The 14,436-nt window shown below is 45.1% G+C and overlaps 1 protein-coding gene across 1 annotated transcript; it reads left to right on the forward strand.

Annotated features, from left to right (window-relative positions):
- Positions 1–2,018: 2,018 nt before the first annotated feature.
- Positions 2,019–2,975, forward strand: LOC140918113 (olfactory receptor 52N4-like). Its single transcript, XM_073361852.1, has one exon. It carries the CDS (start codon positions 2,019–2,021, stop codon positions 2,973–2,975), a length of 957 nt encoding a protein of 318 aa, XP_073217953.1.
- The last annotated feature ends 11,461 nt before the right edge of the window (positions 2,976–14,436 follow it).

Here is a 14,436-nt window from a genome sequence, read left to right on the forward strand (position 1 = left end):
TTCCCTAATAGGTCATGTTTTCTCGACATTCCTTCATTTCTGTTGCTCTTCTCTGGACTCTCTGCAATTTGTCCATATCCTTCCTGAAATGTGGTACCCACAACAGCACACAATACTGCAGTTGAGGCCGAATCAGCACAGAGTAGAGCAGAAGAATTACTTCTCGTGTCTTGCTTACAACACTCCTGCTAACACATCCCAAAATGATGTTCGCTTTTTTTGCAACAGTGTTACATTGTTGACTCATATTTAGCTTGACGTCCACCATGACCCCTAGATCCCTTTCCGCAGTACTCCTTCCTAGTTAGTCATTTCCCATGTTGGATGTGTGCAACTGATTGTTCCTTCCTAAGTGGAGTACTTTGCATTTGTGCTTATTGAATTTCATCCTATTTACTTCAGACCATTTCTCCTTTACCACATTTCAGTTTAATTGAATGTCCTCTTGATCTTGTTTTATGAGACAGGGAGACACATTCTCAATCCACTCTCTATGAGTCAGTATTTTATAGACTTTTCTCATGTCCCCTTTAATTGATCTCCTTTGTAAGGAAACAATCCCAGTCTTTTTCACCTCTCACTGTATGACAGTTTCCACAAACCCTTCGGCATTCTTGTTGCCCTTGCCTGAGCCCCGCTAATTCTGCAATATCATGTGTGAGAAGGGTGCCCAGTACTACACAGAGGTGTCCAGAGGAGGGTGAAACATTTACTGACTGATCGAATGACATTGTTTTTTCTATATGAGTCCCAATCCCAGTCCTCCTGGATTCCAAAGTTTTGTTTATTTTCTGTCAAACCTTGCACTTTGAGCAGGCTTTCACAGAGCTGTGTACCATGACACGCAGATCCATGTCCTGAGTTCATACAGTTTAATTAGAACCTTGTTATGTGTTTGATGAGTTCAAGCTTTTCCCTCCAATGTGCATACACATTTCAGTTATTGACATCTGTCATAAATATAAAGGGAAGGGTAAACCCCTTTAAAATCCCTCCTGGCCAGAGGAAAAATCCTCTCACCTGTAAAGGGTTAAGAAGCTAAAGGTAACCTTGCTGGCACCTGACCAAAATGACAAATGAGGAGACAAGATATTTTCAAAAGCTGGGAGGAGGGAGAGAAACAAAGGGTCTGTGGCTGTCTGTATTCTGCTTTTGCCGGGGATAGACTAGGAATGGAGTTTTAGAACTTTTAGTAAGTAATCCAGCTAGGTATGTGTTAGATTATGATTTCTTTAAATGACTGAGAAAAGAGTTGTGCTGAATAGAATGATTATTCCTGTCTGTGTACCTTTTTTGTAACTTAAGGTTTTGCCTAGAGGGATTCTCTATGTTTTGAATGTAATTACCCTGTAAGGTATCTACCATCCTGATTTTACAGAGGTGATTCCTTTACTTCTATTAAAAGTCTTCTTGTAAGAAAACTGAATGCTTTTTCCTTGTTCTCAGATCCAAGGGTTTGGGTCTGTGGTCACTTATGCAAATTGGTGAGGATTTTTACCAAACCTTCCCCAGGAAGTGGGGTGCAAGTGTTGGGAGGATTTTGGGGGTAAAGACGTGTGCAAACTACATTTCCCAGTAAACCCAGTTAAAGTTTGGTGGTGGCAGTGGAAATCCAGGGGCAAAGGATAAAACTAATTTGTACCTTGGGGAAGTTTTAACCTAAGCTGGTAAAAGTAAGCTTAGTAGGTTTTCATGCAGGTCCCCACATCTGTACCCTAGAGTTCAGAGTGGGGAAGGAACCTTGACAACATCCAAGTTCATCTGCTATCGTGCCACCCATTGACCAGGCTTGGTCAGCTCTCTCTGAGGACTTCTGTGGACTTGACTATCACCTAAATAACATGGTGCCATTTGTAAATGTTGCCACCTCACTTATCACCCCCCTTTCTAGATTGGTAAGAACTATAAACTGTTTGCTTTACTATGTGTTATAAAGTGTGTAACCCCCGTCACTGTTCTTCTCTCCCTTCACAGGCACATTGAGCATTTCTGAGCCTGATGTGCACATCAACCAAGTCATGGCAGTTTTCAATCTCACCCCGTCTGACGGTTCAACATTCATGCTTATGGGTATCCCTGGCCTGGAGGCTGCCCACGTCTGGATTTCCATCCCTTTCTCTATGTTCTACATTATCAGCCTGTTGGGAAATTTCATGGTTCTGTTTGTTGTAGGTAAAGAGCAGACCCTACACAAGCCGATGTACCTGCTGCTCTGCATGCTGGCACTCACAGACATCAGCATGTCTAGCTCTGTCATACCAAAGGCACTGTGTATATTTTGGTTCAAATTGGAAGTTATTTCGGTGGGTGGCTGTCTCACCCAGATGTTCTTCTTTCACACGGGGACTGGGATGCACTCAGCCATCCTTGTGACAATGGCCATCGATCGCTATGTTGCCATATGTAACCCTCTGAGATATGCCACCATCCTCACCAACGAAAGAATAGCTAAGCTAGGGCTAGTGTGTTTAATGAGAGCTGTTCTCTTTGCTCTGCCCCTACCCCTGCTCCTGAGCAGGCAGACATTCTGTGCCAACCGCATTATCCCCCATACCTACTGCGACCACATGGCTGTGGCAAAGATGTCATGTGGGGACATCACAGTGAACAGGATGTATGGCTTGGTGATATCATTTGTCATCAACTTGTTAGACCTGACACTCATTGCCCTCTCCTACGATCTGATCATCAGGGCTGTCCTCAGAATCTCCTCCAAGAAAGCCCACCAGAAAGCCCTCAACACCTGCACAGCACACATCTGTGTGATGATGATGTCTTATCCTTCCGTCCTCTTCTCCACTGTGACACACCGGTATGGTCAGGGCATCGCTCCCCACATTCACATCATCATGGCTAACCTCTATTTCCTCCTCCCCACCACACTCAACCCCATCATTTATGGGGCCAAAACCAAAGAGCTTCGTGAGAAATTGGGCAAATACACCTGCAGAATGTACTCACTTGGGGGCCACTGACTTTAAACCTGCATGATGAGAGGGGGAAAGGATACTTCCTTGTCAACCAAGGGCGTTCTGTCCCAGTTTGTCTGAGCTTCTCATTTTGTGGAAGTTCAGAGTCTGAGAAGCATCTCACACCTAACCTCTTATCATTCCATCACCAAGCACTGCTCTCTCCACTTCTGAGTTCCCTCTTTCTGACCATCACCTGATCCCTTTCAGTGTCACGCATCCACCCCCACCTCCACATACCGTATCACTCGGCCTTTCAGTGACATCCAGACCTCTAGAAGATACTGCATCTTTCTGAAGCAAGGTGACTTTCCATTAGACCCTGTGCGAACAGACTTCTTGATCACCTTGAAAAACTGAAGGTACGCTTTCTGATAGACGAAGACAAAGGAAGCAACTACAATACTGAACTTCTTTATCACATGTACAATGATCCAGTGAACAAAATTTGCCTTATTTTCCTATGTCCAATTCTTCAGGAAGCCTGGAGGACAAACTAAAAGTTTCCACTGGATAGTTCTAATACAGGAAAGGTGCTGCAAGAATTGAAGACATTCTACTAGTGCTTATTGGTGAGCGTTGTGAAACTGTGTTTTTGAGAACTGCATTGTGTTACCCTGGATTTCAGGGATGTGTACCCCAGAATATGATCAAGCCAATTGTAACCATAAGATGTGCACTCAGCCACAATGAATTAATAAAATAGAACATTACATACTTTGGGGTTAATTTTAAAGCAGGATTTTAGATGCAAAGTAAACATTTAGCTGTCAGTTTCTGCTAATCAGAATGGAAGGATTGGACTTATGAGACAAGTAAATAAGTGAGAAATAAAGTTCATTGAAACTTAGGAAAAGTGATGATTGAGTAGAGGTCACTATGACCTATGTGTTTTGTAGAAGTTGAAAAAGTTTAGATAATACAGTGTATGGAGCAATCCTCTGAAGCCATCTTGAGAAATGTTTTTCGTGAAATCCTTTCTTCCCTGCTGGTGAGCAACTCGCCACTGAGAACCTGCTGTCGTTTGTTAAATAGTGTTGCAGATGTTAGGTAAATATCTGGGAAGTTCTAAACCTGTAATAAAGACTGTAGTAGATAGAGGCTGGTCTAATGTCTGTGTGTGCCTAAAAATTGAATAAACTGCAGTTTTAGACAAGAGCATGCTTACTTGCATTTAATCCTTGATCAGACAGAATTTCTGTGTTTCCATTGATTTATTCCTGACACCGCCTGGCATGAAATAGTTAGGTTGCCCCTGCTGGGGGTTCTGAACAACTTGGGTAATGGAGTGCTGTGTTAAACTGCAATATCGCCTTGGAGTCCAATAACTTTCCGCTTTGCGCAGTCGATTTTGAAGTTGCTTTCAATTGGAACTTTCAAAATACACACTAACCATTCCCATTGTCCAAGACATCAAAAATAGGTGTCAAGATTTCATCTTGGAGTTTGTGAAACAGATGAAACAGAAAAGGAGGACTTGTGGCACCTTAGAGACTAACAAATTTATTTGAGCATAAGCTTTCTAAACAGAGATTGCAACCTGTCACAAATATAAAGGGAAGGGTGAAGAGTTCATGTAGCGTTCATGCACCTGGAAACAGTCAGGGCACACCCTGACTGTTGTATAGGAGCAATGCACACATTGCTCTGCTCTGTCCAAGGACATGGACCATGGAAACATGGACCATCTGGGAAGTCAAAATAAGGACATCAATCGTGTGAAGCTTCCTCGGCCTAGGCTCAAGGCCTGAGAATAAAGACTGTAGTAGATAGAGGCTGGTAAATAAGAATATTAATCAAAGTCATATTATTGTCTGAGCTTGTCTAGTTGGCAGCTGGTGTCAAGTGGAGTGCCCCAAGGGTCGGTCCTGGGGCCGGTTTTGTTCAATATCTTCATAAATGATCTGGAGGATGGTGTGGATTGCACTCTCAGCTAATTTGCGGGTGATACTAAACTGGGAGGAGTGGTAGATACGCTGGAGGGGAGGGATAGGATACAGAAGGACCTAGACAAATTGGAGGATTGGGCCAAAAGAAATCTGATGAGGTTCAATAAGGATAAGTGCAGGGTCCTCCACTTAGGATAGAAGAATCCAATGCACCGCTACAGACTAGGGACCGAATGGCTAGGCAGCAGTTCTGCAGAAAAGGACCTAGGGGTGACAGTGGACGAGAAGCTGGATATGAGTCAGCAGTGTGCCCTTGTTGCCAAGAAGGCCAATGGCATTTTGGGATGTATAAGTAGGGGCATAGCGAGCAGATCGAGGGACGTGATCGTTCCCCTCTATTCGACATTGGTGAGGCCTCATCTGGAGTACTGTGTCCAGTTTTGGGCCCCACACTACAAGAAGGATGTGGATAAATTGGAGAGAGTCCAGCAAAGGGCAACAAAAATTATTAGGGGTCTAGAACACATGACTTATGAGGAGAGGCTGAGGGAGCTGGGATTGTTTAGTCTGCAGAAGAGAAGAATGAGGGGGGATTTGATAGCTGCTTTCAACTACCTGAAAGGGGGTTCCAAAGAGGATGGCTCTAGACTGTTCTCAATGGTAGCAGATGACAGAACGATGAGTAATGGTCTCAAGTTGCAGTGGGGGAGGTTTAGATTGGATATTAGGAAAAACTTTTTCACTAAGAGGGTGGTGAAACACTGGAATGCGTTACCTAGGGAGGTGGTAGAATCTCCTTCCTTAGAGGTTTTTAAGGTCAGGCTTGACAAAGCCCTGGCTGGGATGATTTAACTGGGAATTGGTCCTGCTTCGAGCAGTGGGTTGGACTAGATGACCTTCAGGGGTCCCTTCCAACCCTGATATTCTATGATTCTATGATTTCCTTTGTTGATGCCTTTTGCGGTCGGAGTATGTAATGCGCAGGGGGGAGAGAAATAAAAGAGAGGTGGAAAAGCTGACAGAGAAGAACCCCGTCAGCAGACCAGCCACTTGCTTGCCTAAAGCCGTGTCCTGTCTTGTATTGAACCGCCACAGGAAGGGTAAAACACCTTTAAATCCCTCCTGGCCAGAGGGAAAAACCCTTTCACCTGTAAAGGGTTAAGAAGCTAAGACAACCTCGCTGGCACCTGACCAAAATGACCAATGAGGAGACAAGATACTTTCAAAGCAGGAGGGGGGTGTGTGTGGAAACACAGGGTTCTCTCTGTCTGTGTGGTTTTTTTTGCTGGGACCAGAGCAGAAATGCAGGTCAGAACTCCTGTAAAGAGTCAGTAAGCACTCTAGTTAGATATGTGTTAGATTCTGTTTTGTTTGAATGGCTGATAAAATAAGCTGTGCTGAATGGAATGTGTATTCCTGTTGTTGTGTCTTTTTGTAAGTTAATGTTTAGCTTGGAGAGATTCCCTATGTTTTGAATCTGATTACCCTGTAAGGTATTTACCATCCTGATTTTACAGAGGTGATTCTTTTACTTTTTCTTTAATTATAATTTTTCTTCTGAGAACCTGATTGCTGTTTCATTGTTCTTAAGATCCCAGGGTTTGGGTCTGTGTTCACCAATGCAAATTAGTGAGGATTTTTATCAAGCCTTCCCCAGGAAAGGGGGTGTAGGGCTTGGGGGGATTTGAAGGGGGGGGGGGGAAGACGTTTCCAAGTGGGATCTTTCCCTGTTATATTTGTTAGACACTTGGTGGTGGCAGCAATAAAGTCCAGAGACAAAAGGTAAAATAGTTTGTACCTTGAGGAAGTTTTACCCTAAGCTGGTAAAAGTAAGCTTAGGGGATTTTTCATGCAGGTCCCCACATCTGTACCCTAGAGTTCAGAGTGGGGAAGGAACCTTGACATGGTGGCAGAGCGGTGGGATTAACTTGAAATCATTTTGAGATTTTTTGAACCAGAAGCACAGATTTTAAAAGGATTTTTTTTTTCCTTTGGGCTGCTAAAAAGCAGATTTTAAGCAGAAAGCAGTTAGAGGTTTTTTTGTCTCTGCTTGGGGGCCAGAGCAGAGACAAAAGGGGATTGTCTTTTGTGAGCTGGAGTTTTCTCTTCCTAAAGGCAGGGTATTTAACCTCCTGCAGGGAAATGCACAAGTCTTTACAGACCCGAAGTTTTTTTTCTTTTTTTTAGCTAAGAGCAACGAGAGTCTTTTTCTGTCTATTTGCCTGGAGACAAAGGTGTTAGGTTTCAGAGTAGCAGCCATGTTAGTCTGTATTCACAAAAAAGAAAAGGAGTACTTGTGGCACGTTAGAGACTAACCAGTTGATTTGAGCATAAGCTTTCGTGAGCTACAGCTCACTTCATCAGATGCAAAAGTGTTATGTTTTTTTTAAAGGGTTTTTCTGTTGGCTGACAATCACTATCAGAGAACATCCATCTTCGGCTACAGCACAACCTATTTTTGTTTTTGACAAGCCAAGTTTTGTTTCTTTCTTTCTTTGTTTGTTTTATTTCTAACTCTAGGGTGTAAAGTTAGTTAAAAACAGAGAGGCAAACATGACAGAGCCCAAGGCAGAAACAGGCAAAGAGGCTGCCCACAGTAGAGCTATAGAGACAAAGGAAAAATAAATGGAGGAAAAGGAAAAAGAGAGGAAGCATGCCCTGGAGATGGAGAAGGCAAAGGCTGAGCGGAATCTACTGGATAACCCTAACCATCCTTCCCCAACAATCCACAAATGGGACCAACTATGTCCACAGTATGATGAATACAGTGATATTGCTGAATATTTTCTCACCTTGGAGAGATTGTGCACTCTCCATCAAATTCCTGAAGCTGACAAGATGACCACATTGTTCACAAAATTAACTGGAAGAGCTCTGGACATATTCAATAAGATGCATATTGATGAGGCTTCTGACTATAATAAGTTCAAGGATTTGGTTTTAAAGCAATTTCAAATTACATCTGAAACGTACAGAGTACAATTATGAACCCTTAACAGAGGGCCTGGACTAAGTAATGTGGCTTATCAAAACCAGATGAAGGATCTGTTAGATAAATGGGTCCAAGGAAGGGGTGTCACTAGCTTTGACGGAATGTGTGATTTGATAGCTCAGGAGCAATTCCTGACTACGTCCAAGGAGGGAATAAAACAGAGTTAATGGGATAAGGAAATGGACTCAGCAGAAAGTCTTGCTTCTTCTGCTGAACGATACGAGCAGTCCCAGATGGCCAGAGAGGCGGGGCAAGCCGGAACAAAACGGGTCGAGGGAGGAGAGAGGAACAACGCTGGTTGCAGTTGGAGCGGATACCAGAAGAGACACCCTCAGACCACACCCTACTACCGGGGGCAGCCCAAGGCTCCAACTACACACCAAGGAATACTCCAGACACCTTATCGTCCCGCCACACCGTTCTCCAGCAACCCAACTCGCCCCAGTGACCTGTCAGCTGGATGATGTTTTAAATGTAACGAGCAGGGGCATGTAAAGGCCAACTGCCCCAAGAACCCCAGCAGATCACAGTTCATTGCACCGGAATCACACCAGAGGTCCTCAGGCCCAGATACCTCCCAGATACCCTTGGAGCAGAGGGAAACTGTGAGTGTGGGCGGGAAGAAGATCACCACATGGAGGGACACTGGAGCACAGATGTCAGCTATCCATGCTTCCTTATTGGACCCAAATTTAATCGACCCAGAGATCCAAGTGACAATTCAACCCTTCAAGTCCAACTCTTTCAGTTTGCCTACAGCCAAGTTGCCTGTCCAGTACAAGAAAAAGAAAAGAACATGGTCTTTTGCAGTCTATGATGATTATCCCATCCCCATGCTGTTGGGTGAAGACTTGGCCAATCATGTGAAGCTAGCTAAGAGGGTGAGAATGGTCACCCACAGCCAGGCTAAGCAAGCCGTGACGCCTAGCTCTATTCCAGAAACTTCTACCAGGACCCGGTCACAGGTGATGGAACCGGACCCCATGCCAACGTCTGCAACAGCAGCAGTGGATCCAGTCCCAGAGACCCAGACAGAGCCAGTCCCAGAACCAGAACCGGCGGAACAACCAGCACCAGACCCATTACCAGCACTGAATCCCCTACTTGCAACCCCAACACCAGAGGGCACCACCGAACCTGAACTGGCAGCAGCCGATAACCCTACACAAGAGTCTCAGCCGGAGCCTGAACCCCAATGTAGTGCCCCAGCGGAGAGCGGTTCACAGTCAACGGAAACAGCTCCATCCCCAACATCGCTTCCAGAGGGACCAAACATAGGTTCACAATCTAATGAGGAACTGATGTTTCCAGCATCAAGGGAACAATTCCAGACCGAACAGGAAGCAGATGAAAGCCTCCAGAGAGCTTGGATGGTGGCACGGAGCAATCCACCGCCCCTCAGCTCTTCTAATCAAACCAGGTTTGTTGTAGAAAGAGGACTTTTATACAAGGAAACTCTTTCTGCTGGACACCAGGAAAACTGACATCCTCAGAGACAGTTGGTAGTTTCAACTAAGTACCGGGTAAAGCTCTTGAGCTTAGCCCACGATCACCCTAGTGGCCATGCTGGGGTGAACAGTACCAAAGACCGTTTGGGGGGGTCATTCCACTGGGAGGGAATGGGCAAGGATGTTTCTACCTATGTCCGGTCTTGTGAAGTATGCCAAAGAGTGGGAAAACCCCAAGACCAGTTCAAAGCTCCTCTCCAGCCAATCCCCATCATTGAAGTTCCATTTCAGCGAGTAGCTGTGGATATTCGGGGTCCTTTTCTGAAAAGGACACCCAGAGGAAAGCAGGACACCCTGACTTTCATGGATTTTGCCACCTGATGGCCGGAAGCAGTAGCTCTAAGCAACACCAGGGCTAAAAGTGTGTGCCAGGCACTAACAGACATTTTTGCCAGGGTAGGTTGGCCCTCCGACATCCTCACAGATGCAGGGACTAATTTCCTGGCAGGAAAGATGGAAAACCTTAGGGAAGCTCATGGGGTGAATCACTTGGTTGCCACCCCTTACCATCATCAAACAAATGGCATGGTGGAGAAATTTAATGGGACTTTGGGGGCCATGATACGTACATTCGTAAATGAGCACTCCAATGATTGGGCCCCAGTGTTGCAGCAGTTGCTCTTTGCCTACAGAGCTGAACCACATCCCAGTGTAGGGTTTTCACCATTTGAACTTGTATATGGCCGTGAGGTTAAGGAGTCATTACAGCTGGTGAAGCAGCAATGGGAGGGGTTTAGACCTTCTGCAGTAACGAACGTTCTGGACTTTGTAACCAACCTACAAAACACCCTCCGAACTTCTTTAGCCCTTGCTAAAGAAAACTTACAGGATGCTCAAAAAGAGCAAAAAGCCTGATATGATAAACATGCCAGAGAGCGTTCCTTCAAAAGAGGGGACCAAGTCATGGTCTTAAAGGCACTCCAGGCCCATAAAATGGAAGCATTGTGGGAAGGGCCATTCACGGTCCAGGAGCACCTGGGAGCTGTTAATTATCTCGTAGCATTCCCCACCTCCAACCAAACGCTTAAGGTGTACCATATTAATTCTCTAAAGCCCTTTTATTCCAGAGAATTACAGGTTTGTCAGTTTACAGCCCAGGGAGGAGATGACGCTGAGAGGCCTGAAGGTGTCTACTACAAAGGGAAATGTGCTGGTGGTGTGGAAGAGGTGAACCTCTCCATGACCCTTGGGCGTATGCAGTGACAGCAGATCATGGAGCTGTGCACTAGCTACGCGCCAACGTTCTCAGCCACCCCAGGACTGACTGAACGGGTATACCACTCCATTGACACAAGTAATGCTCACCCAATTAGAGCCCAACCTTACCGGGTGTCTCCTCAAGCTAAAACCGCTATAGAACGGGAGATCCAGGATATGCTACAGATGGGGGTAATCCGCCCCTCTGGCAGTGCCTAGGCATCTCCAGTGGTTCTAGTTCCCAAAGCAGATGGGGAGATACTTTTCTGCATGGACTACCTTAAGCTAAATCCTGTAACTCGCCCAGACAACTATCCAATGCCACACACAGATGAACTATTAGAGAAACTGGGATGGGCCCAGTTCATCTCTACCTTGCACTTAACCAAGGGGTACTGGCAGGTACCGCTAGATGAATCCACCAAGGAAAGGTCAGCCTTCACCACCCATGTCAGGCTGCATGAATTTAATGTCCTCCCTTTTGGGCTGTGGAATGAACCCCCCAACTTCCAAAGACTTGTAGATGGTCTCCTAGCGGGATTAGGAGAATATGGAGTCGCCTACCTTGACGATGTGGCCATATTTTCAGATTCCTGGGCAGAACACCTGGAACATCTACAAAAAGTCCTTGAGTACATAAGGGGGGCAGGACTAACTTCTTAAGGCTAAGAAGTGTCAAATAGGCCTAAACAGAGTGACTTACCTTGGACACCAGGTGGGTCAAGGAACTTTCAGCCCCCTACAGGCCAAAGTGGATGCTATCCAAAAGTGGCCTGTCCCAAAGTCAAAGAAACAGGTTCTATCCTTCTTAGGCTTGGCCGGTTATTAGAGACCATTTGTACCGCAATACAGCCAAATCGCCACCCCACTGACAGACCTAACCAAAAAGAAACAGCCAAATGCCATTCAGTGGACCGAAAAGTGTCTGAAGGCCTTTAATAAGCTTAAAGTGACACTCATGTCTGACCCTGTACTAAGGTCCCCAGACTTTGACAAACCATTCCTAGTAACCACAGATGCGTCCGAGCGTGGTGTGGGAGCAGTTTTAATGCAGAAAGGACCTGACCAAGAATTCCACCCTGTAGTGTTTCTCAGCAAAAAACTGTCTGAGAGGGAAAGCAACTGGTCAGTCACTGAAAAAGAATGTTACGCCATTGTCTATGCTCTGGAAAAGCTACGCCCATATGTTTGGGGACGGCATTTCCACCTGCAAACCGACCACAGTGCGGTACAGTGGCTTCATACCGCCATGGGAAATAACAAAAAACTTCTTTGGTGGAGTTTAGCCTCCAAGATTTTGATTTTGACATCCAACACATCTCAGAAGCTTCTAACAAAGTGGCTGATGAACTCTCCCGTGAAAGTTTCCCAGAATCAACTGGTTAAAATCGTCCTTGAGATGTGGAAAATATTGTTAGTCTTTATGTACTTGGTAGTATATTTAGAGATGCAGGTGTCTTATTAACTCTGTTTTTCCGAGAGCTCCAGGAAGAAATCCCAGCCAGTGTTTCACCCTAGCTGAGATTTGGGGGGCGTGTCATAAATATAAATGGAAGGGTAAACCCTTTAAAAACCCTCCCGGCCAGAGGAAAAATCATCTCACCTGTGAAGGGTTAAGAAGCTAAAGGTAACCTCCCTGGCACCTGACCAAAATGACCAATGAGGAGACAAGATACTTTCAAAAGCTGGGAGGAGAGAGAGAAACAAAGGCTCTGTGTCTGTCTGCATGCTGCTTCAGAACAGGAACGGAGTCTTCGAACTTTTAGTAAGTAATCTAGCTAGGTATGTGTTAGATTATGATTTCTTTAAATGGCTGAGAAAAGAGTTGTGCTGAATAGAATGACTATTCCTGTCTGTGTACCTTTTTTGTAACTTAAGGTTTTGCCTAGAGGGATTCTCTATGTTTTGAATGTAATTACCCTGTAAGGTATCTACCATCCTGATTTTACAGAGGTGATTCCTTTACTTCTATTAAAAGTCTTCTTGTAAGAAAACTCTTACAAAATGCTTTTTCCTTGTTCTCAGATCCAAGGATTTGGGTCTGTGGTGACCTATGCAAATTGGTGAGGATTTTTACCAAACCTTCCCCAGGAAGTGGGGTGCAAGGGTTGGGAGGATTTTGGGAGGAAAGACGTGTCCAAACTACGTTTCCCAGTAAACCCAGTTAGAGTTTGGTGGTGGCAGTGGATATTCCAACGACAAAGGATAAAATTAATTTGTACCTTGGGGAAGTTTTAACCTAAGCTGGTAAAAGTAAGCTTAGGAGGTTTTAATGCAGGTCCCCACATCTGTACCCTAGAGTTAGGAGTGGGGGAGGAACCTTGACGGCATATGCGCCCAAATATGAAGAATGTTTTCGAAAAGTTCCTCTTGCTGCACAGTTTTGTTTTTATCAAGTTCATCTGAGAAAACAGTATTTCAAATGTAACTTTGCTAAAATGTAGCAAGAGCAAGAAAAGAGAAAAGAAGTCAAATTCAATAAAGTCTTTGTCCCGAGTGGCATCCACGCGTTTGAGACGTTCAACCCAAATCTGCTCTACTTGGTTGTTCTGAGTATGAGGGCAATGAACCATAGGCAAATATCTCCACTGCTGCTCCAATTGTCCAAGGTCTCCACAAAACTATGGGGAAAATCAGCTATCAGCCAACCTAGGTCGTGAAGGACTTAGTACTGAAAGCGATTCAGTCACCTGGACATTTGGTGGTGTCAAGGTTCCTTCCCCACTCTGAACTCTAGGGTACAGATGTGGGGATGTGGATGAAAAACCCTTAAGCTTACTTTTACCAGCTTAGGTTAAAACTTCCCCAAGGTACAAACTATTTTATCTTTTGTCCCTGGACTTTATTGCTGCCACCACCAAGCATCTAACAAATATAACAGGGAAAGAGCCCACTTGGAAATGTCTCCCCCGCACCTTCCTCCCAAGCCCTACACCCCCTTTCCTGGAGAAGGCTTGATAAAAATCCTCAACAATTTGCATAGGTGACCATAGACCCAAACCTTGGATCTGAGAACAAGGAAAAAGCATTCATTTTTCTTACAAGAAGACTTGTAATAGAAAAAGAAGTAAATAGAAGTAAACTAATCACCTCTGTAAAATTACCTTACAGGGTAATTAGATTCAAAACATAGAGAATCCCTCTAGGCAAAACCTTAAGTTACAAAAAAGACACACAGACAGAAATAGTCATTCTATTCAGCACAGTTCTTTTCTCAGCCATTTAAAGAAATCATAATCTAACACATACCTAGCTAGATTACTTACTAAAAGTTCTAAGGCTCCATTCCTGTTCTATCCCCGGCAAAAGCAGCGTACCGACAGACACAGACCTTTTGTTTCTCTCCCTCCTCCCTGCTTTTGAAAGTATCTTGTCTCCTCATTGGTCATTTTGGCCAGGTGCCAGCGAGGTTACCTTTAGCTACTTAACCCTTTACAGATGAGAGGATTTTTCCTCTGGCCAGGAGGGATTTTAAAGGGGTTTACCCTTCCCTTTATATTTATGACACTGAACAACTGCCCAAAAGAGTGAAATGGAGGGGCCAATGGCCTGTGAGGGGCAGGGCAAATAGAATTGTCCTCTCAGGTTAGATAATACGGAGGGGCTGATGGTGTGTGAGGGGCAGAGTGCGGGACAGGCCCCCTTATCCTCTCAGGGCAAGGGATATGGATGGGCTGTTGATGTGTGAGGGTCAGGACAGGGAACAGGCCCCCTTGTGCTCTCAGGGCAGGGGATATGGCAGGGCTGATGGTGTGTGAGGGGCTGGGGAACAGGGTTGATGAGAAGTTGAGGGGAGCTGCTCATGGGGATTTGGGGGAAAGATCCAATGGGGGGAGCAGTTGGAGTCAAGACAGGGAGGAGGTGGAAGAGGCCAGGAGTAG

This window comes from Lepidochelys kempii, chromosome 1 (assembly GCF_965140285.1).
Source record: "Lepidochelys kempii isolate rLepKem1 chromosome 1, rLepKem1.hap1, whole genome shotgun sequence".
NCBI lineage: Eukaryota > Metazoa > Chordata > Testudines > Cheloniidae > Lepidochelys > Lepidochelys kempii.

Coding starts and splice junctions, on each gene's coding strand:
- LOC140918113 (XM_073361852.1), top strand. CDS start 2,019: ATGGCAGTTTTCAATCTCACCCCGTCTGACGGTTCAACATTCATGCTT.